The 21,905-nt window shown below is 39.8% G+C and overlaps 1 protein-coding gene across 5 annotated transcripts in view; it reads right to left on the bottom strand.

The window, feature by feature from the left end:
• The window catches only part of khk (ketohexokinase), a 41,005-nt gene extending 20,260 nt beyond the window's left edge, over positions 1-20,745 (bottom strand). For 2 of the 5 annotated variants that reach the window (XM_052026593.1, XM_052026590.1), the window contains exons 1-4: positions 20,693-20,745; positions 14,520-14,618; positions 13,683-13,799; positions 271-405 (exon numbers count right to left, since the gene is read on the bottom strand). In XM_052026593.1, the coding sequence (XP_051882553.1) occupies positions 271-405; positions 13,683-13,799; positions 14,520-14,617 (350 nt within the window). In that variant the 5' untranslated portion in view covers position 14,618; positions 20,693-20,745. Of the gene's footprint in view, positions 1-270; positions 406-13,682; positions 13,800-14,519; positions 14,619-20,482; positions 20,518-20,692 lie in introns of all 5 variants that reach the window. The other 3 variants (XM_052026594.1, XM_052026592.1, XM_052026591.1) reach the window with 2 other exon arrangements.
• Positions 20,746-21,905: the final 1,160 nt, after the last annotated feature.

A 21,905-nucleotide genomic window follows, 5' to 3' on the forward strand; every position in this document is an offset into this window, starting at 1 on the left:
ACTTCAATCTGTTAATCTTCAGTGGGTGGAAATCTAACCAAACCTTCTCCAGTGAAAAATTTCAAGGTGCTGAAAAGCTGTGTGATGTTCTGACTCGAACTCTTTAAATCAATGAATTCATCCTTGCCAGTGAACTCAGACAAGAATCTTGCAAAATATAACCTTATTCTGCTGAACATGTGATAAGACCCTGTTAATATCCTGTTATGAGTTGAGCCTTTCCTTCCTTTGTTTCCAAGTTTAGTTGCTCTCTCAGGAACACATACAAACCTGTTTGTGTGAAGGATGGTGCGTAAACCATTGCTTATGTTGCTGATGATAATGGAGGCTGGGAAGGATGATTCTGCATGAACAATCACATTAGTCACATCAATCCCATATCGTCTGATGTCATCGTAAATAAAACTGCGAGATATTTATAGAGGGAAGATTTTAGAAAATAACTACAGGGAATAGGTCAACCTTGGTAGGATGACTATCAATACAAAATGACAATCTCCTTCTGAAAGATCAACAGTTAATTTCCAAACTGCAGGACACAGATGTGCCTGAGTACATAACTTACAGGTTGCTCTATCCAACACCAATTAATATAATGAGAACATGAACCACTGAAAGATAACAAAAATCTTAATCACACGTTGTAAATTTCAAAACCAAACCATTATTTCACCTTTGCATTAACTTTGAATATGATGCAATTATATTATCAATCAGAACTATATGCATTTTAACACACATGAACTCCTCAAAATATTGAATTGGAAATTGACATTATTCAGCACATTGAATTCTAGCACCTGCTGTACTTCAGGATACAATTAATATAAGTTAAAAAATGCATGGATTAATCAAGAATAGCCAGCACAGGTTTACTCACAGCAAAATGTGTTTAATAAATGTAAGTAATATTTTAAGTAACAATGCCTTATACATTAGATGGAATGTTTATGAGCTTTTAGAATGCATTTGAAAAGTTGTCTTGTAAAGGGTTTATCAGAAGAGATCAGGTATATATAAAGAGGAAATACAGGCGTATGAATAACAATGTGGCTGATGTCTCTGAATGGGTGCAACTTGTATAGTGGGAGGTTTGGAAATGATGTATCTCAGAGATCAATACTGTGCCTACATCTATTGATATAGATAAATGCATTAGACTTGGATACACGGAATACAATTCAACATCTCATGTAGAAGAGGTTTACCAGAAATGTCCAATTATGACTGCCATGGAGTGAGGGAAAACTTCAGTTTTCAGAAGATCTCACTAATAAAATCCATATCAGGAGCAAGGTCTTTTGTGGTGAATAGGATGGTGGGATTCGGGGAGGAGAAGACTTGTGAGGGGCGCCATTGGAAAGGCCTGCAATAATGGCTTGAGTTGTCCCCTTCTGGAGTGTGAACCTCTGGTTGCAGGAAATTTCATGATCTCAAAAGGTAAGACAGGGTGATCAGCATACCACTAAAGATACTGCTTTCTTTTGAATATTTACTTCGCCAGACACACAGGCACTGCCCATCCCACCCTCATCTATATCAACCCCCATCCTCTCACTGGTGACATTTTGCTGCCTCCATCCTGACACAGGTCAAGCCTCTGAAGGTATGGTAATGAAAAGGTTACTTAATGTCCCTGATCACCTCCATTTAGGCTAAAAAGTGAATAGAATGCTGGACATGTGGTCGGAGGGGGGTTCCATTGGAGTTCAGCACTTCAACAGACTGAAAGAAACTGTCTCTTTATGGGCAGAGGGGCCTCAGAGGCCCAAATCACTTCTCAAGTGAAGGTTAAGAGATATATGCCAGGAATAATAATATTTCATTGTGATTACCAGATCTTTGTTCATTTGATTTACAATGGATACCCTCATTACCATCTGTGCTGCTGCAAAAATATAAAGATGTTTTGGGCACAGCTTCCACAGGGAGCCAACTCCAAGAAGAGTGAAAACAGAAGGAACAAGACACTTGTGATTCAGGGTCTGTCAACTGCCTTGTCGAGAGTTTGAAAGAAAGGCAGGGCAGTCTGGGTGTCAGGAGCTCCACTGTCTGCCTTTGCCCTGAGGAGTCACCTGGTATGCAGGCTCAGGACTTTGATATTTCCCTTCAGGAGGGCAGGAGTTCATCTCCCATCATGGCCTCTCAGGCAGTAAGTTCACCCATGTCTCACAGGCAGCCATTCCAGGATGTTCCTTCTATTGACCTTGGGCTGGACTGCAATTTGAAGTTTGGCCATCTAAGTCAAATATCTAGGTCATCACTCAAAGTGACAGGGAGCTGCTTTCCAACTGATAGACTTCAGTCACATTAGGGATACTGTAACATAGTGCTAAGACATTAAAACCTCATGTATGAGGTTGTGAAACGGAAAAAAGCATTATGGTGTGCAATGTTTAGAAAAATAATGTGAGCCTCCATTAGTTTTTCACTTAGTTCAAGTACATTCTCATAGAGAGCAAATAAAACAATTGTGCAGAAATAAGTCATACTGGTGTGGTAGCTGCTGGCATGGCTACATATTTTCTCATGCCTCACATAGAAAGGTTGCTAATGTTATGAATATCACGTGAGCATATCTGAGTTAAACTGTGATTGTGGCTAGACATTGAGTGATGTTCCCCTGAAACATTATAGCCCCACTGCAGTGAATCACAAGGCTGTGAAATAATTAGATTCATGTCATAGCTGCTCTTTTATTCTGGCAAAGATTACATATGATCCCCCATTGTGAGATTGATTACTATCTCATAATTCTTATCCCCTGGTTATTCTACTCTTACTATATTTATCATGCCCACTCCTGAGGGAGGGTGCCTATGAGAGTAAAAAGGTTGCAAGGTGAAATGAAGTATCTATTTCATATTGGAGACACAAGAGTCTACAGATGATGAAATCTGAAGCAACACACAAGATGCTGCAGGAACTCAGCAGGTGAGGCAGATGAAGGGTCTTGACCTGAAATGTCAACTGTCCATTTTCCTCCATAGATGCTGCTTGACCCACTGAGCTCCTTCAGCATCCCGTGTGTTAATCTATTCCATGTTATCCTTCTCTCGGGGTTCTGTACTCCCACCTCCTCCCCAATATAGGAGATTAAAAATATAAGTAAGAGAGCATTAGTTAAAAGTGATTGCTTGTGCAAGAGTTCTTGGCACTACATGATCAGATCCAATTGTTGTGAGCTGAGGAAAACCCAGTGCCTTTATCACAGATACTTCAACAGATCTGCCGCATTTTATACCTTGAAATGGTAATTTGGTGCAATAGCCTAAAATGAGCCACAGTTAGAGTGATGGGGGGGGGGGGGGATATCTAACTATGGAATGATGATGGACCTCATTTGTTTGAGATATTAGATCAACAAAGCATCTCACAACCTATGGATGAGAATCTATCAATATGTCATTATGGGCATTACTTTCTGTTACAATGCTAATCAGCCAATGTCAATGTTGAACAGCACTCCAAAGTGATTAAGATTTTGACCAATGTTTACATTTGAGAGGCAGAGCTGATCCAAGAAAAATGCATTCTGTGTGAAGGTCAGATTCCTTTAAGCGATGAACCACTCATCAGAAAATACAGAGATTTGGTAACATGACATGTAAGCTATAAGGTTAAGTCTTCAATGGGCAAGATTGTCCTAGATGCAGCAGATGAAAATGAAATCTCTTTTCTCCTGTGATTCTGGTGCTTGCATATCTCTCATGATATCTGTGCTTAGCTGCTGTATTTGGAGACTGCACTGGTGTGAAGCGCGCTGGATGTACAGGATCATTCGTGTCCAGGAATCGTTCCTCAGGGCAGTGCTGGCCACTGAAAATATCTGGAAGAAGTCGATGTGCGCTTCCCAGAAAATAACTTTCACCATTAGGAAGTTCTTCTGATCCATAACCACCTGCACTTTAAAGGAAAGAAACCTTTCCCGTTTATGAAAAGGTTGGGTTATTACGGGGAGACCTTATGACATGTGACTCTGGTTAACAGCTGCCATCATTGTTGGCATATCCCTGTAGCTGTGGTGCCAGCTTGTCCTCACTGAAATCAAAATAGATGAAATAATTTTTTTCTTCAATGCAGTGTCAAGGTAACCTCATTGATGCTGCAGTATACCACAGATTGGAAGATGTGGGAGACAGCTTCTGTTGTGCTTGAATGATCCTGTGAGAGGCAACTTGATCTTGACCGCAAATAACAGTCTGGGCACAAGATCACGGCCAAAACTCACATATTTCTGTGACAACATCCTTGGAAAACCTGAGCATGTGAATATGCTGCTCATCAGGGAGGTCCAGATAGGAAATGGTGTTTCTGAAGACTGGTATAACTGAGGTGGAGATATCTTTGCCTCCTGCCTCAAAGTCCTGACTTGCTCTAAGTGGCCAGCCATAGTCACAACAATACTTTCAGTAACAGAGAATTGCCAGTGGTGTCACTACTAAGGCAGCCATGCGATGGGTATCCCAGAAGCCAAAGGTTATAAATACATGCTGTTAGCTTAAGGAACCTGTGGATTATGTAAGGCATATGAGCAGCCTGGCTTCTCCCGATGTCAGCACAGAGCTCTGTAAATAACAATTTAGGCAATCTAAGCATATTATGCTCAAAGTTCAAGTAAAACTGTTCCACAAGTTGTCGTGGGGAGCTCTGAGCTCCAATTCATGTCAGCATCTGTCGAATTAGGCATTGTGCAAACAGTCATGTTTTCAGCTGTGTGTCTGATACCAGGAAAAAAGGTCCATTGCAGTAAAATGGTTCATTTTCACACTGGTACAATGTCATTCAGTAGTGACCATTAGTGTGACTAATTCTGGGTGCAATTGAATTTGGATCACATTATGCTATAAAAAAGCATTATGCAGTTTACTTTCTAAGTTAGATATCTTGTGGATACCGGAAGATAAGGCCAAAAAATGACCAACAGCCTTTGCTAAAAGATGATTTAGTAATACAAGAGAAAACAGTAGAGAGATTCAATAAAAACACTGGCTAGGTTAGAAAACACTATATGCAGTTATTTCACCCCTTTGGAGACAAGGCATGTAGCCATAGAGGATCACCACGATGATGACATTAAAACATTTTGACAATTTATACTATTACCATTCAATACTAAAAACTGTTCTTCTGCATTGTTTCCTTCCAGGGAATAAGAAACTGGTTTTGATGAGAGATTTGAGATATTGCAATTATTTTCACTGCAGCAAAGAAAGGAAGGAGATGGGTTATTTAAGGTTTTGAAAATGGTGGAGTGAACAGGAAATGACAATTTCCTTTGGTTGTGAAGACAGAAATGAAAAGGAGTTAACAATGCATATGAATGCTATACCAGTCTGAGAGAAGTTAGGGGACATTTATTTCTCAATAATGTTGATAGTGCATGGAATTCTTTGCAGAGACAGCTGCATCTTTTAATGGAATATTGGATAAATATTTGGAAGAAAGGAATACACAAAGTATAGAAGCTGAGCAAGAGGATTACTTATGGATTGCTCAGTAAAACATTGGGACAGGTAAAGTGGGCCAAATGCTTTCATTTTGGGTTGTAAACTTCAATGGTTTATTTACCATGAATAAAAGGATGAATTTTAAATTAAGTAAGCAGTTGACAGCATATCACTTCATTTCACAAGTATAAATGACAGAAGATTACGTTAACGGAGCTAGCCCCTCCCGCTGCTCTTTTCTTGAATGTGCCCCTTTTTAAAATTACAGGAAATAGGATGTGTATAATTTAACCCTTTCCAATGCTCCTTATGTTGTTTCATAAAACATGCAATTTTCTCATTGTTTATGCAGACAGAGAAGAATGGAATAAGTTCTTGAAGGGTATCCTTTGGCTCAGTCTTTGCATATGATCACTTTCTTCCTAAACTAAAACAGTATCTATGCTTTACTGACACATTTCTCAGGCCCTCATTCACTATTATTGCATCCAATTGATGTCTGAAGGATTTCTTTTTTTTTGTCTCCGCTAATGAATTATTTGGAAGTCCATTCTATTGTTCATGTGGTTGGCACAGTAGCACAGTAGCAGAGCCGCTGCCCTACAGTGCCAGAGACCTAGGTTCAATCCTGACTTTGAATACTGTCTGTGTGGAGTTTGCATGTCCTCCATGCGACCGTGTGGCTTACCTCCGGGTGCTCTGGTTTCTCCCCATATCCCACAGATGTACAGATTGGTAGATTAGTTGACCACTGTAAATTGCCCTAGTGTGTAGGTGAGTGGTAGAATCTGGGAGAAGTTAATGAGAACGTGGGGAAAATTTTTTTAAAATGGGATTAATGTAGGATTACTTAAAAAATGGGTGCTTGATGGTTAGTGCGGACTTGGTGGGCTGAAGAGCCTGTTTTTGTGTAATGATTCTATGCCTCTATAAGTTTCTGACACATCCAGAATTCCCTTCACTGTGTCCCTTTGTATATCTATGTAATTTACTTTGAAGTAAAATTTTATATACCTTTTTGTGACCATTCATATACCCTAACAAAACTACCTCTTTATCATCTCCTTCCAAATCTAAAAAGAACAAGTTAATGGTCAAAATTTGTTCTCCGTGTTAAATGCATGGCACAGCAATATATTTGTGTGTCCCTTTGTATATCTATGTAATTTACTTTGAAGTAAAATTTTATATACCTTTTTGTGATCATTCATATACCCTAACAAAACTACCTCTTTATCATCTCCTTCCAAATCTAAAAAGAACAAGTTAATGGTCAAAATTTGTTCTCCGTGTTAAATGCATGGCACAGCAATATATTTATGTTGAACTCTGCTTCTAAATCTCAGATTCAGAAGTGGAGATCAATTGGACAGTATTTTTATAAGCAGTCTCCATTGTGCTTTTGTTACCACATCCTGCATTTAACACATACAACTGAGGGCAAATTTCTACCATTGGGGTTTGACTGTCTTTTCAAACAAGCTCCAGCAGTTGTGATTGGCTATGTGTCCCTTCTCTCCACATGACTAGTCAGACAGTGCTCCACTGTATCATCATACATTCTTCTGGCAAAGTATCACTCAAAATTCAGCTGATTTTTGCTCTTCATTATATAGACATAATGAAAATCAATCTTATTAAGACTGTCTAAATTTTTCATTAATAATTTTAGAAGCCATCAACTAAAACAGGTATGTTTCCTTTATTCTTCTTTACATGTATGCGCCATTTCATCTGCCATCTTCCTTCTGACATATTTTGTTCATATATTTGTGCACTTTTATATAGTACCCTGGCCACTTCCCTTCTTAATTCCATATCATCTGAAAATTTCAGCAATATGTGTCTGAATGTGCTTTTCCAAACAATGGAGGTCACTTCACTGAACCATTGAGCACCTATTTAATTGCTTTTCACCACAACCAATTCTTTGCTTCCCTTTAACCAATTTCCTATCCAGAGCAAGATTTGCCCCATATTCCAGAGGCTTTGAGGACAGCTAATAAGCTTTTCTGTATCTAATCTGGGTACAAAACTTTAAGTGTTTCCCACTGCTCATTTGGAATATCATTTTTCCAAGATAAGAGGTTGGTCGGGTAGGATCTTCCCTTTGAACTTGGACCATAGCTGCTAGTTTGTTGCCTATTTACAGGATCCTCTGCTGCTGGAGTTGTGGATAGTGGGGAAGGTTGTCAGAGGATACAGATTAGTTGGAAATTTGGGCAGAGAAATGGTAGATGTAGTTTAATCCAGACAAGTGTGAAGTGACGCATTTTGGGAAGTCAAATGCAAGAGGGAAGTGCTTGCCTTCATTGGCCGGGGCATTGAGTATAAGAGTTGGCAAGTCATGTTGCAGCTGAACAAAATATTGGTTAAGCTACATTTGGAGTATTGTATGCAGCTCTGGTCGCCACACTACAGGAATGTTGCGGAGGTCTTGGAGAGGGTGCAGAAGAGGTCCACCTGGATGAAACTTGGATTGGAGTATATTAGATATAAGCAGAGTTTGAAAAAATTCGGATTGTTTTACCTGCAGAGTCGGAGGCTGAGGGGTGACCTGATAGACTTATATAAGATTATTGGAGGCATAGATAGGGTAGATAGTGAGAGTCTTTTTCCCAGTGTGAATATGTCAAATACTAGAGGGTATAGGTTTAAGATGAGAGTGGAAATATTTAAAGGAGATTTGCGAAGCAAGTTTTTTTTACAGAGAGCGTAGGTGCCTGGAACGTGCTGCCAAGGGAGATGGTAGGATCAGATATGATAGCAACAGTTAAGAGGCATTTCAGTAGACATACGAGTAGGCAGGGAATAGAGGATATGAACTGCGTGCAGGCAGATGGTCTTAGTTAGATTGGCATCATGGTCGGCTCAGACGTCATGGGCTGAAATCCTGCTCTATACTGTCCTATGTTCTGTTTTATGTTGCTTAGTAAGTTGTTGTTGAGTTTTAGTACTCAAGTTTACTCTCTATAGACATTTCAATTATGCTACACAGACCTGAAGTCAGATTGATTGGTTCATAGTTATCTTTCACAGTTTTGTCATTGTTTTTCCACATTTGAGTAAAAGATATTTCTGGCAGTTCTCCCTTATCCAATGACATCCTGTTAATAATTATCATGGCTTGTAAATCTTCTCTATAGTTTCTCTTATTGTTTGGGAAAATAAATAATTTACCGTGGGGTTTATTAGATTCAGATCCTTTCAGCCTATCTACAACTTCCATCTCATATGTATATATCAGAGTCATTAATTTGGCCAGTTTGTCTGTTTCTCATTATATACCCTTGCAAAATACTTGAGGAAATAAATCATTCAGAATATCTGCTAACTTATGCTCACACAGTTTACAATCCATTAGTAACTTTTATGGTTCAAAGTGTTCTGTGGATATCCCTTTACTGCTGAGGCATTGAAAGAATTTCATACTGACATGTTTTGTGCCTGTAGCTTGTTTTTTTTTCTGGGACTCTTTTATTTCTAATCTTGTTACATTTTGACATGTTCCTTTAGTAATCTGTCCAAACCACACATTTTCCTGTGGGAATTTTACATCTAATCTTCCTCTTTACTTGATTGTTTATTGGTCCCACATATGGTCACACTTGTTTAGTCTGAGCATTTATCTTAGGATGCTCAGCATTGTTCCCTCACATTTTGTTGAGGGCAGCTTCTAAATACGATATATTTCTCTCTCAGTCTTTGGAATTCCTGAATATATGTTTTGAAAATACTGAATTTAATAATTCTGTGTTTACTGTTTCCATTTTCTATACATGGCTGAATTGTTTGTAAGTACAGGGTTTCAATGAATCTCCCATTACATCTGGCTTATAAAAATGATTCTGAACAATAAAAGTTGCACGTTAAATTCACTTCATTCTGGACCCTTCCAGTGTTCTCCAAGAATAAATCTATTGTGTTTAAATAAAGGTGATGGGAATAAAATAATTCCTTGACCTGTCCTCCTTTTAGCTTGTGACATGTAGCAACTTTACCAATCGCTACCTATTCAGGTACTAAAGTCAGATACTGAATTTCCTCTATATCTGTCCACTTAAACAAGGCACAGGTGGATGCTGGTTGATAAGGCTTGTGCCCAGGAACCATGGTCATCTACATCATTCCATGTGACCATCAAGAGGCACAGGAAAAGTCCAACTGTGTACATTCTGCAAGCCAGCAGTCAGTGGAGAGGATGGTAAAGGCAAAGCCTTGGAGCTTGAACAGACAAGGTTAAGGGGGAAAGGTGGTGGGGCAGGTGGGTACAGGAAACCTCCATGGCAAATATTGTAATGATGTGATCAGGACATGATTGTTTTCTCAAAGCAGTCTCATCCCTAATTGTCTTTTGAGAGGATGGACAAGTTAGGATTGTATCTGCTGGAAGAGTGAGAGGGAACGACTGAAACACACAAGATTTGAGGGGCCTTGGGAGAGTGAATGTGGAGAGGATGTTTCCTCTTGTAGGAGAATCAAGAACTAGGGTTACTGTTTAAAAATAAAGTTTCATATTTTCAGCATCTTGGAATATTTGTGATTCAGATCTTCTGTCAACTTTATTTATTAATGGATACCTTGAGTTGTAAGATTACAGTATTTCATTGAATATCTTTAGATTTCAACTAAATTTGAAATTGCTCGCTACTGGGAAAATAGACTGTTCATTTGAGAATTGTCCAAATTTCTGAGATAAAATTAATACTGAATGATACGAGGAATTTCAGTTTTTTTACCAACCTGTTACTTAGTAAGTCCAATTCATTAAGGCCCACACTGTCACAAATAGGTTGCCTATGAACACATGGCCAGATTTCTAGCTTTTAGATATAGGCACAAGAGTTCCACATGCTGGCAAATGTACAAGAACAATTCTTCGCAAGTGCTTAGGTAGTTTAAATGCACCAGCAAGAAACTATTCATATAGACCTATGTACACTGGACCCCTTATTCGACCCTTTCTTCTTTAAACAGTGACCCTTTGTTCTTGGATCTCCTACAAGAGGAAAAACAACCTGAGGTAGTTCAAAATGCCAAATTCTGTCAGCAGAACAAGTCATGAATATATTTTGAGCAACACTGACAACTGCCACCAGTGTTGCATTGTAGCAATGCTGAAATTAAGATGCAGTTTTCTCCAAGTTGATGTCTTAAAATTTGAAGAATAATGGAATTTCTCCCCCTCTGTCATTCCTTACTCAAACAAACCACATGTCCTTAAAATCCAAGTTACAATGAAAAGCCTGAACAGTTTAGTCATTTTGTATTGATTGCTTTGTAGATTTTACATTTTCAGCCTCATTGGTATCCTGCACTACAGATCTGAGAGGCAGGCATAGCAGCGTAGCGGTTAGCTAATGCTATTACAGTGCCAGTGACCCGGGTTCAATTCCGACCACTGTCTTTAAGGAGTTTGGATGTTCTCCCAGTGCCTGCGTGGGTTTCCTCCAGGTGCTCCAGTTTCCTCCCATGTTCCAAAGCTGCACAGGTTAGGAAGTTGTGGGCATGCTATGCTGGTGCCGGAAGCATGGTGACCCAGAACACTCTACGCAAAAGATGCATTTCACTGTGTGTTTTGATGTACACGTGACTAATAAAGACATCTTATCTCATCTTATCTTAGTTGTTCATTTCATCCTTTCACACAAAAAAAAACTGGAAGCTGTCTCTCTAAAAAGAAAGTAGATAAAACTCAACAACTTCATTCACTTTTTGGTCAGCTAAAGTTGTCTTCTCTCTTCTCATCACCAGTTCCTGCCATGGGCACGGTATTAATGGCATTTCCCCACAGGCGAATACGCTACGTGGGAACTTTCATAAAAGACCATTGATGCTTGTCACCCTGACAGCTTCCCACATATATTAATTTCAACAAACAAATCAAATAACATGACAACCGAAATAAAAATAAGATGTTGAAAATACTCAGTAGGTCGGGCAGCATTTGTTAAAAGTGAAACAAAGGTAGCATTTCGGGTTGAAGTCCCTTCATCAGAACTGGGTAAGAGGGAACACAAGTTAGTTTTAAGTTGCAGGGAGGGGGAATGAAGGTGATTGATCGGACAAAGGGAATACCTGTTAGGGTAGCTAGGGTTGGCCATGTGATCCTGATATTTCTGGATCTGTCTGGTAAATGGATTAATGAGGGCAATTAGAGGCAGAGAAAGCAAAGGGACAAGTTAAAGATCTGATATGTAGGTCAGAGCTTTTACTGAAAAAGGTAACCAAAAGGGGAGTGCTGGAAATGCCTGGCATATCAAGCACTATCTATGTGGAAAGAAAAACAGAGTCATTATTACAGATGGATTACTTTACAGAATTGATCAGTTCTAATTCAAACAGAAAAAAAGCTAGTGATCTAAAATTGCTTAACTTGACATTGAGTTCTGAAGGATGAAATGTGACAGGTGAAAAATGAATGATATTCTTCATGCTTACGTTACCTTGTTGGAACAGTACCAGAGGCCACAGGTAGGTCAGAGTGGGAATGGGATGGAAAATTACAGTGAGAGGCAACTGGATACTCAGGGTTGTTCCTATAGACTAAAAGGAGGCCAAACATCAGATTGAGACACCTTCTTAAATCTCCCTCGGGGCAAAGATCCCACCACTGAACATTACGTCATTGTCTCCCCGATAGTCACTTATTTTCTAGGAGATCTTCCTTCCACAGCCTCCATTCTTATAGTCCTCCTTGAGATTCACAAGCATACTTATTAAGGCAGGCCTGTTGTTTCAGTCTGCTCTTACCTCACCAAACCTCCCACCTTAACTTTCTGGGAGATCTTCCTTGCACAGCCTCCATTCTCATAATCCTCCACGAGATTCACCTAAGGCCTATTGTTTCAATCTTCTCTTGCCCCACCAAACTTCCTAACTTGACTCCTTTCTTGCCTCATCCAGTCCTTTCCCACATCCACTTCTGATGCCCTCTATCAGGATATAGGGAGACCTTCCACTTCTTCTTTGGATAGAGGTCCAACCAGTTCCCCTCCACCACTACAATCATTTGCTTGGCTGAACTCATTTTTACATTGAACATTTTCTCCTTGAACTCTACTTACTTTCTCCAGATCAAAGATTTAGCTATGAGAACTTACATGCGCCCAAGCTACATCTGCCTTTTTGTGGGATACCTGGAACAGTCCTCGTTTCATCCCTACTCATATCTCCTTCAACTGAAGGCTGGTTCATTCACTAGTGTATTGATGTCACTTCCTGGACTTGTGCAAAACTAGAAAATTTAATTATTTTTTCTCCCAATTTTCACCCTGCACTCTTTTTCATGTGGGCCATTTCTCACTCCTTCCTCGCCTTCCTGGATTTCTCTACCTCCATCTCAGGAGATGATCAGTGACCAATATCTGTCACAAACCCACACACTTCCACAGCTACCTCGACTATACCTCCTCTTATCCTGCTTCCTGTAAGGACTCCATTCCATTCTCCAAGTTTCTCTGTATTGATCCAATGCTCCAATGCCATGACTTTCCACACAGGTGCCTCAGAGATATCCTCCATTTTTCTTAACTTTGGCTGCCCCCATTCATTGTTGGCAGAGCCCTTGACTATATCTCAACTATTTCCTGAACCTCTGCTCTCAACCTCTCACCCAACACTAGAGTAGGGTTCCCTGGTTTTCACCTTGCATCTCACCAGATTCTGCATTCCACGAGTCACCCTTCACAATTTCCTTCACCATCAATGAGATTCCACCACCACTTGCTCTGCTGAAAGGTTATCCATCCGTAGCATTAACTCTCCACAGACACTGCCTGATCTACTGGGCACTTTCAACATTTTCCTTTTGGTTTCATATTTTACCAACAGCTCAGACTTGCATTTTGCAGCTATAATGTGATCATTCATTTATATTTTCTTTCTCCGACTACACTTGTTATTCTATTAACCAGACGGTTCTATAAAAATCGGGATCATCTGGGCTACCCTGGTCTCACCCTGTCAGACATATTTCTCTTTCTGTCCTATCCATGTTTCCTACATTCTCTCTTAAAACTTACTTAAAACAACTTAAAACTAACTTGTGATCTCCCTTTCTCAATTATGATGAACGGTCTTCAACCTGAAACATCTGAAAGTTTTTGACTTCCAACAGGACAGTTGAAAACTGTGCCTGAAGTAACATTAAGCATGAAGAACAATATTAGAAATGTGTCACAATGATAGCGATAGAAAAATAATGTGGTGAAAATAATTAATACAACTTACTCCGAAACTTGCCCAGGTGCAAGAGAGCCCATGAATCCACAGGGAGCACCAAGTAATGAGAGAACTGTGCATAAATTGGAGGCGTTTCCCCCTCGTTGCCACCTCTGAGATATACATCTAAACAAGTAAATCCAATCGAGAATTTGATTTGGTTCATTAATTTCAAGAATTATTTTTCCAATTTAACTTTTTCTGACTTGTAGCTTTATGTTCTGAAGAGGTTTGAGTCTCACGACAGAGACTTAAGCAGAAATTCTAAACTGATATTCCATTGCAGGATTGGAGAAATGCTGCAGTGTTACAGGTGTTGGTTTTTGAATAAGACATTATATCAAGAGTCCATCTGCAAATTCAGCTGGATTTAAAAGATTGCTTTGTGTCTTTTGGAAAAATAGTAAGGTTATGTTCTCAATATTTATTCCTCAGATATTAGTAAAAAACAGATTATTAGTAATCAACAAGTGGTTATTGATGAAATCTAACTGTGTATAAGTGGCTACCATGTTTCTTAACATCAAAAATACTTCACAGGCTATTTAGTGTTCTGGGCTATCCTGAGGTAATTAAAGTCACTATTGAAATATACTTCTCTTTTTTTCTTATTCTGATATGCTGATACACTGGAGAGGAAACAGGTTCAATCTCCACATGTGATTGAAAGAGCCGAGTTGGTGAAAGAAAATCTCACCAGATTTCAGGAAACTTTGTGGCTTAGCAAATACTTCAGTCACCAGAGAAAATGGCAGAAAATTTGAATTAATTTTAAAAATTCCATTAAAATTATTACAAAAAAGAACTGTAATCATTTTAACCCTTTTAAGAAAACATGCTATTTACCGAGTGTCTGTGTCTTCAACTGGAAACTTATCAACCACGTTAATAATATCCAAGCAGACTAACCCAACACAGAGGATCTGCTCCTCTTTGGCTGCCATTCTGTAACAAGACACATTGAGTAAATATTGTTATTAGATCTCAGCAACACATAACTGAATGAATCTTTGAAATAAAAACTGTAAACACTGGAAATCCAAAATTAAAACCAAGAATGCATAGCACTTCAAAAATGATTAAAAATAATGAGGCAATAGTCCATTTGGAACTCCCACATTTTCAGTGTTTTCTATTTATAGCTAGGGAGCCGTCAGAATCCATGTGCTATGGGAATGTGCAAAAGCTTCTTGTGTTGCAAGCTTGATTTTAATTTTTGTAAAACACTGATTAATTTCATGCCACTTTCATGAAAGAATTTTCAGTTATATGTTTTTCATCTGCAAACAAAGGAACAATTAAAGTGAATCACAAAAACTGCTTACATGTGACAGCAGTACATTAGAAATTATACACAATCTTTCCATCAGCCCTTCCCTTTAAACAATGAAAGGTTTGTTAAACATTGACCATGAACTCGGTGTCCTCTCTGTGGGCATTCTTTCCTCAAGAATGTATGCCTTGTTTTCCAGAAACTCTTTTACATAATCAGCCACCTCAAAGCATCAATCATAGTATTTGGTCTTTTAATGATATAAAAACAAAAATGCTGGATACACTTAGCACATCAGGCAGCATCCATGGAAAGAGAGACAGGGTGTGGTTTCAAACTGAAGACCATTCATCAGAAATGGGAAAGTGAGAAAACAAGTTAGTTATAAATTATAGATGGGGTGGGGGGGGCCGGGGGGAGAAATGGACAGGACAAAGGGAATATTTCTGTTAGGGTGAGGCCAGGATTGCCATGATGGTAATCTGGTGATGAAGCCATATAGTTGATAGATTCATGAGGGCATTTAGAAAGAGAGAGAAAGCAAACAAAAGGACATGGGATCCCACCAGCCCCCATCACCCCATCTCTTTCCCCTCCCCAGCCCTCTCGATCTGCCTATCACCCACACATTCCTCCCACCAGTTCCTCTCCTCCCTTTATTCCATGGTCTGCTGTCCTCTCCTATCAGATTCCATCTTCTTCAGCCCTTTGTCACTTCCACCTATCACTTCCTAGCTTCTTACATTATTCCCAGTCTCCCCCCTCCCTCACCTGCCTATCACCACCCCCCCCCCCCCCCAACAGCCTGGATCCACCTATCACCCACCAGCTCTCGCTCCACCCCTACCCCCACCTTATTATATTAGCTATGTCCCCTCTTTCTTTCCAGTCCTGATGAAGGGTCTCGACCTGAAACATCAACTGTCCATTTCCCGCCACAGATGCTGCCTGACCTACTGAGTTCCTCCAGCTTTTTGTGTGTTGCTCTAAATGTTACAGATGGACAACTCACAGCAGAAAGCAAGTTGCTTCAAATTAGTAATTCAATTTTGAGCCCCGAAAGCTACCGTGTGCCCATTCAGAAGAAGACTGCTGTTCCTCTCATGTTTGCATTGTGCCTTGTTATAACAGTGCAGGAGATCACAGACAGATAGACCAGAGTAGGATCTCCAGGGATGGGAGTAATTCTGCAGGGATGGAGAATTAGACAGGTGGAAACTCAGAGTCACCACTGCTGACTGAATCTACATTTGATTTCTCCAATGTAGAGGAGACCACATCCTGCAATATACTGAATGTAATACACCAGAATGGAAAAAGTGCGAGTGAATCGTTGCCTCACCGGGACGGTTTGTTTTGATTCCTGGAGGGTAGGAAGGGATGCTGTGTGTGAGAGAGAGAGAGAGAGAGAGAGAGAGATGGTCCATCTCCTAAGGTTGCATGGGAACAGTCTCTTCGGAATGATGAAATGGGAAGGGAGGGGGACATGTGTTGAAGATGAAGAAATTTGTGAAGGATGATACTTTCCCAGTTCTGAGCTGAAATGTAAACTGTGCTTCTCTTTACACAGGTGCTGCCTGATCTGCTGAGTGTTTCCTGCATTTTCTATTTTTATTTCAGATTTCCAGTATCTGCAGATTTTTTTATTTTCATTGCTTTTATGATCTTTAGGACTGACATAAGTGAAAGTGCTTAAGCCATTAATATTGGCAAATGCTAAAGCACATGGATATGAATGTGCTCCATTCATATGTACTCCATTACTTGGCATCAAGAGAATGATAGGTGTAGAGTTGCACTCACAGTATTGACTGCATGATGCCAGCGCTCCCAGCTGATTGCTCCCTGTAACAAGGTACATCAGTAGTCCACTATCCAATGTCGTCAGTATGACCTTAAACCATAAAGCTGCAGACAAACCTGATTGCATTGGGTTAGCAGCACAGTATTTTGCTGGTAGATGTATTCAATTGCTTCTTTCTGGGTAAGGTGCGTGGTCATGTGCTGCCGTTTATTTCCTCTCTTTAACTCATTTTTAAAAATTAAATCCAATCACACATTGCATTCTCATTCTGTTTCTGTATTTGCTTTTGTCCTCTGTACACACTCACAATAATCGTAAGGACAAATTGCACAGTTGTTTTGTAAATAGTACTGTAACTGAGACTTGCCTGTTGGAATTAACGAGAGACCAATGGCCATAAATCACTTCCTCAGCTTTAACCATAAATAAACAAATGCTGAAGTCCATAATGTTACTTTGTTTTCTAGTTCAAAAAAATTTGAACTCTTAACCATTCCTTTTGCAATCAATACAACCTCAAGGTCATCCATACATGATAGTTGCTTTGATAATACTAAGATTTTCTTCTCCCTTCCCAAACATTAACTGTAAAATGATAATGACTGACTGTATGATATCCATGTTGTCCAAATTATTACATGTATTGTAGAACTAATCCAATAAAGAAAGTCCAAAGTTTGATCACTACTCAGTAATGACTGAAGTAATTTTAATCTAAGCTACAGTGGAAGAATTATAATTACGAGTGATCCCTCTTGCCATGAAGGGAGAAATTAATATAATCATTCTCAATTCAAAGGTTACATGATAATCATTGCTGTACAGTTCATATTCCTGCTCATTGAAGGCAGGACTGAGCAGAATGGATTTGAAAAATGGAGCACTAACTCCTTCACAGAATGCAATCTACACCCTTGTGAGAAAGGTTACAATTATGGATGGTCCCTTAGTTCTAATACATGAAAAAGCAGACAATGAATTTAATGGAATGATCAAATAAATGACTGAAATTAAATATATAACAACTAGATTGCTAAGCAAATAACGTAAAATCCATCGTTGACCAATAAGTTGTTTTATTTGCAACATGAACACGTGTCAAAATTTTGGATAGATGGTGATGAAGTCAGCTTTGAGCATAAATCTAGCCCTAGGAGAGTGAACAGAACAGGAATAACAGTGTCCTTGAGAGGGAGTGAGCTGAGCATCAGGAATAACTGTGGCCCTCGGAGAGGGTGAGCTGGGCAACATGGATGACTACAGCCCTGGGACAGAGTGAGCAGCACAGCTGGAATAACCACAGCCCTGGGACAGAGTGAGCAGCACAGCTGGAATAACCACAGCCCTGGGACAGAGTGCAGAGGGCAGCAGGAATAACTATGGCCCTGTCAGAGAGTGAACTGAGCAGCAAGACTAAGCATCGCACTGGGAGATGGTGAGCAGATCGGCAACATTAACTGTGGTGGAAAAATGAAAAACAGATGCAGATTCTGGGAATCCAAAATAAAAATAGAAAATACTAGAAGTAATCAGCAGGTCATACAGTATCGATGGGGAGAGAAAGAGGGTTAAATGATTCAGTTCAATGACCATTTGTCAGAACTGGGGAAGTGAGAAAAATGGGAAGTGGCCCTGAGACAGAGTGAGTAGGGCAGCAGGAATAAATGCAGCACCGGGAAAGGTTGGTCGTGAGAGACAGTGAGCAGGGAAGCCCCAGGATTTGAAAAAAAAGGGTGAGGTCGCAGAGCAGCAGGTTGTAGATTGGTTGGTCAGGATCCCCCTTTTTACACTCCTTAAGGTGGTGTAACAAATTAAATAAACAGGAAAACACATGTGATTTTATTGTACAATGTTGCAGATACACTGATTTGTTGTAAAAATAAATTGTATAAATAAAAGGAACATGAGAAGTAGAAACCAGCTAAAGTGATATTAGTTAAGTAGGAGGAGCTGATGGGCGAGTGTTTTTCTTTCTTCTTATTCAGATCATGGGCAGATATTGTTTATTTCTGAAAATTTTATTTGTTTTTAATAAATAAAAGTAAGGCAGAGTGTTATAGTCTCATTGCATGAGCATCCTAGCCACGTGGGAACTCTGGGATTGTTTCTCATGTCCTGGGACACCACCTGTGCACAAAGAGTTTCCCCAGTCCTTGCCTTTCCAAATGTAGGTAGATCCTGTCCCTCAAAATCCCCTCCATTAACTTTCCCACCACTGATGTTAGGCTCATTGGCCTGTGGTTGCCTAGCTTATTCTTGCAGCCCTTCTTAAATAAAGGCACAACATTTGGTACATCCAATCTTCTGGTACCTCACTTGTGGCTTACAATATACAAATATCTCTGCCGGGGCCCCAGCAATTTCTTCCCTACCCTCCCACCACGTCCTAGGATACACTTGGTCAGGCCCCAGGGATTTATTCACCTTTAAGTGCTTTAAGACTACTAGCACCTCCTCTGTTGTAATGTAGAGTTGGAAGAAACTTCTATTCTCAACCAGTGAGTGGTCTGGGTCCTGAATTCACAATCTAATGGAGGCAGAGCTTTCTTTGCATTTAGAAAAGATAGAATATGCAGTTTATGTACCACCTAAAGGGCAAATTATTCAAACTACATTTTTCACCAAGTCGATTCACAACACTCTGCAACCTCACTGCTTATCCTACACACTGCTCACACTCAAGACTGATCCATCCTTACAGCTTCAACAACATTTCTGCACTTGAACCTTACTTCCTACAGATCTTTGCTTACACCTAACACTCCTCATGCTTGTTTGTACAGCAATGGCAAGTCCTCATATGTTGCAGGACATCACAGTGAAGACTGTCCTGGTGTTTCCATGAAGTATGGCACTCCATCAACCACAATAAACATTCATTCCCTCCACCAATTATTGCTCCTCTGAGAAATCTAGCTATGGGTCCCTGGATAATGCTTTGGGTGATGAAACCCTCCATGTCTTCTCCCTGTGGCTTTCTGTGATGCCTCTGATTCCAGTGTTCCATCCCCATACCCGTTGAGCAGCAGCTGCAGACAGATATCTGTTGTGTAAGTTTTGATTGCAGAAATGCAGTTGGAAGTGCAAGAAATATTCAGTACTAAGTGTGAACAGTATGTAGAGTAAGCAGAGAGGCTGCCTGGTGAAAGATGCAAGTTGAGTGTAACTGGGCCTTTAAATAACTTAGTTTTAGAGGAAGCATCCTTGGCAAAAGATATTTCTTCTGCATAAACAGCAACTATGATTTTTCAGACCCCTGAGGCTGAAATGCAAACAGTGGCCACTGCACTGTTACTGATGTCATCAGAGTGAATTTCATGCCAACACTGCATTTCTAACACAAGCAAAAATCTGGGTCAAATTTCTCACCAAGTGCTGAGAGCCTCGGAAATTAGCAATCCTCATCCCTGTTTAAGCCGTCATGGCACTGTTGCTTTCAGCAATGTGAGAACAAATTTCTAGGCCTTAATTCAAATTTCTAGGCCTTAATTCAAATTTCCTGTCGTGACATAATATTGAGACCACTGACAAATTATTGTTTACCATACAGTTTTGAGGATAACACCATGAATGAAAGACTACAAAATTGTATAAAAAAAACAAAGTACTATTCACTGAGGTGGAAATTTTCTTTCCCATGTATTGCATTAATTTCTGATAGGTTAGATTTAGTGATTATTCATTTTGATTCAAAAGTACAGTGATGAAAAATAAGATAAATGGATTATGCACCTGTGTCACTCCAGCATTTTCCCAGTTTGACTCTCCTGTACAAATTAAAAAGGCAGCAAATCAAGGTGCAGAGTGAAAAGCAAACAATGATAACAATTTAAAACAGTAAACACAAATCAGCAATCTCTTTGACTAAGAACAAGGCAGGCACACCGAAAGAAATAACGACTTTCAAATTTCATAAACATAACAACAATGGAATGAACTCACTGGCCAGCTCTGACAGCAATCACCTCCCCTCTTGACTGTCTCAGTACAGCAGAGCAGAGCAGAGCAAACAATGATCATGAAATTGTGAACAAGAAGGATGCGGCACCCACTGAAATTACTTCATAACTCCATGATATCGCCATCTACAGGTGAAAGGCCTTTACTTCTGATAAACAGCATCTACTTTAGGGGCGGAGCTTTTAAATAAGTTTCTACAAGACCATATACATTTGCTATACACTTCACTTTTAAAGTATACTTCTAAATATCTTCACAATTTTTTGACTTAAATATATTTCAGTAATGTTTAGAAAGTCTACTCTTTTGTTAAAAAAGTTTTCAAATAGAGATTTGGAATGGGACTTGGAATAATCAACATTGAGGAAACTAGGGACTGGGGCTCAGAAATTCTTCCTTGCCTTGAAAGACATATAGGAAGTGGTGCTGTACAGACGACAAATGTCAGACCCCAGAAAAATTATATTCTGCACAAGGCTAAAGGCATTGTGCAAGATAGACGACACTGGGCTTTCCTCCACTGTCGTGGACCTAGCAGAGAGCAGGTTGCTCCCCCACTGTGGGGGTTGCTGAGGGGGATGGTTAACACAAATCCAGGACGGGTGGGAGAGGATGTTCTGACATTGGCCACCGAGACGGACATCACAGGGTCACCGGATACTGAGGGGATTCACACAGGTATAATGTTATTCTCCCTTTCAAAGTGTATATAAAAGGTGTTGAGCTCATTGGGGAGTGAAGCATCACTGCCATTTATGCTATTGGGTTTCACCTTATAAGAAATAATGGCATGCAAACACTACCACAGCTGTCATGCATCCAATTGTATCTTTAGCTTCACTCGGAATTGCCTTTTCACTTTCATGATGGTCTTTCATAGGTCATACCTGGACTTCTTGCAGAATTCTGGATCGCCAGTCTTGAATGCCACAGATCTAGCCCTCAGCAGACTGCGAATGGGAACAAACATTGAGGAAATTCTTAGAAGGCTGATATGTCCCACTTATCACCCACGTGGAACAAATACAGCTAAATGCACAATCCACACACCAGCAGAATAAGTTCCTTAGCACGCTGCACAAAAACATGCTCTAGAAAATAATTTCTAGGCCAGGTTTATGGTTTTATATTGCAACCTCCCTTCAAGTTCATTTGTCATGGCAGGCTCATATCTGGATAGAGGTATGATGGCCTT

This window comes from Pristis pectinata, chromosome 11, assembly GCF_009764475.1.
Source record: "Pristis pectinata isolate sPriPec2 chromosome 11, sPriPec2.1.pri, whole genome shotgun sequence".
Taxonomy (NCBI): domain Eukaryota; kingdom Metazoa; phylum Chordata; class Chondrichthyes; order Rhinopristiformes; family Pristidae; genus Pristis; species Pristis pectinata.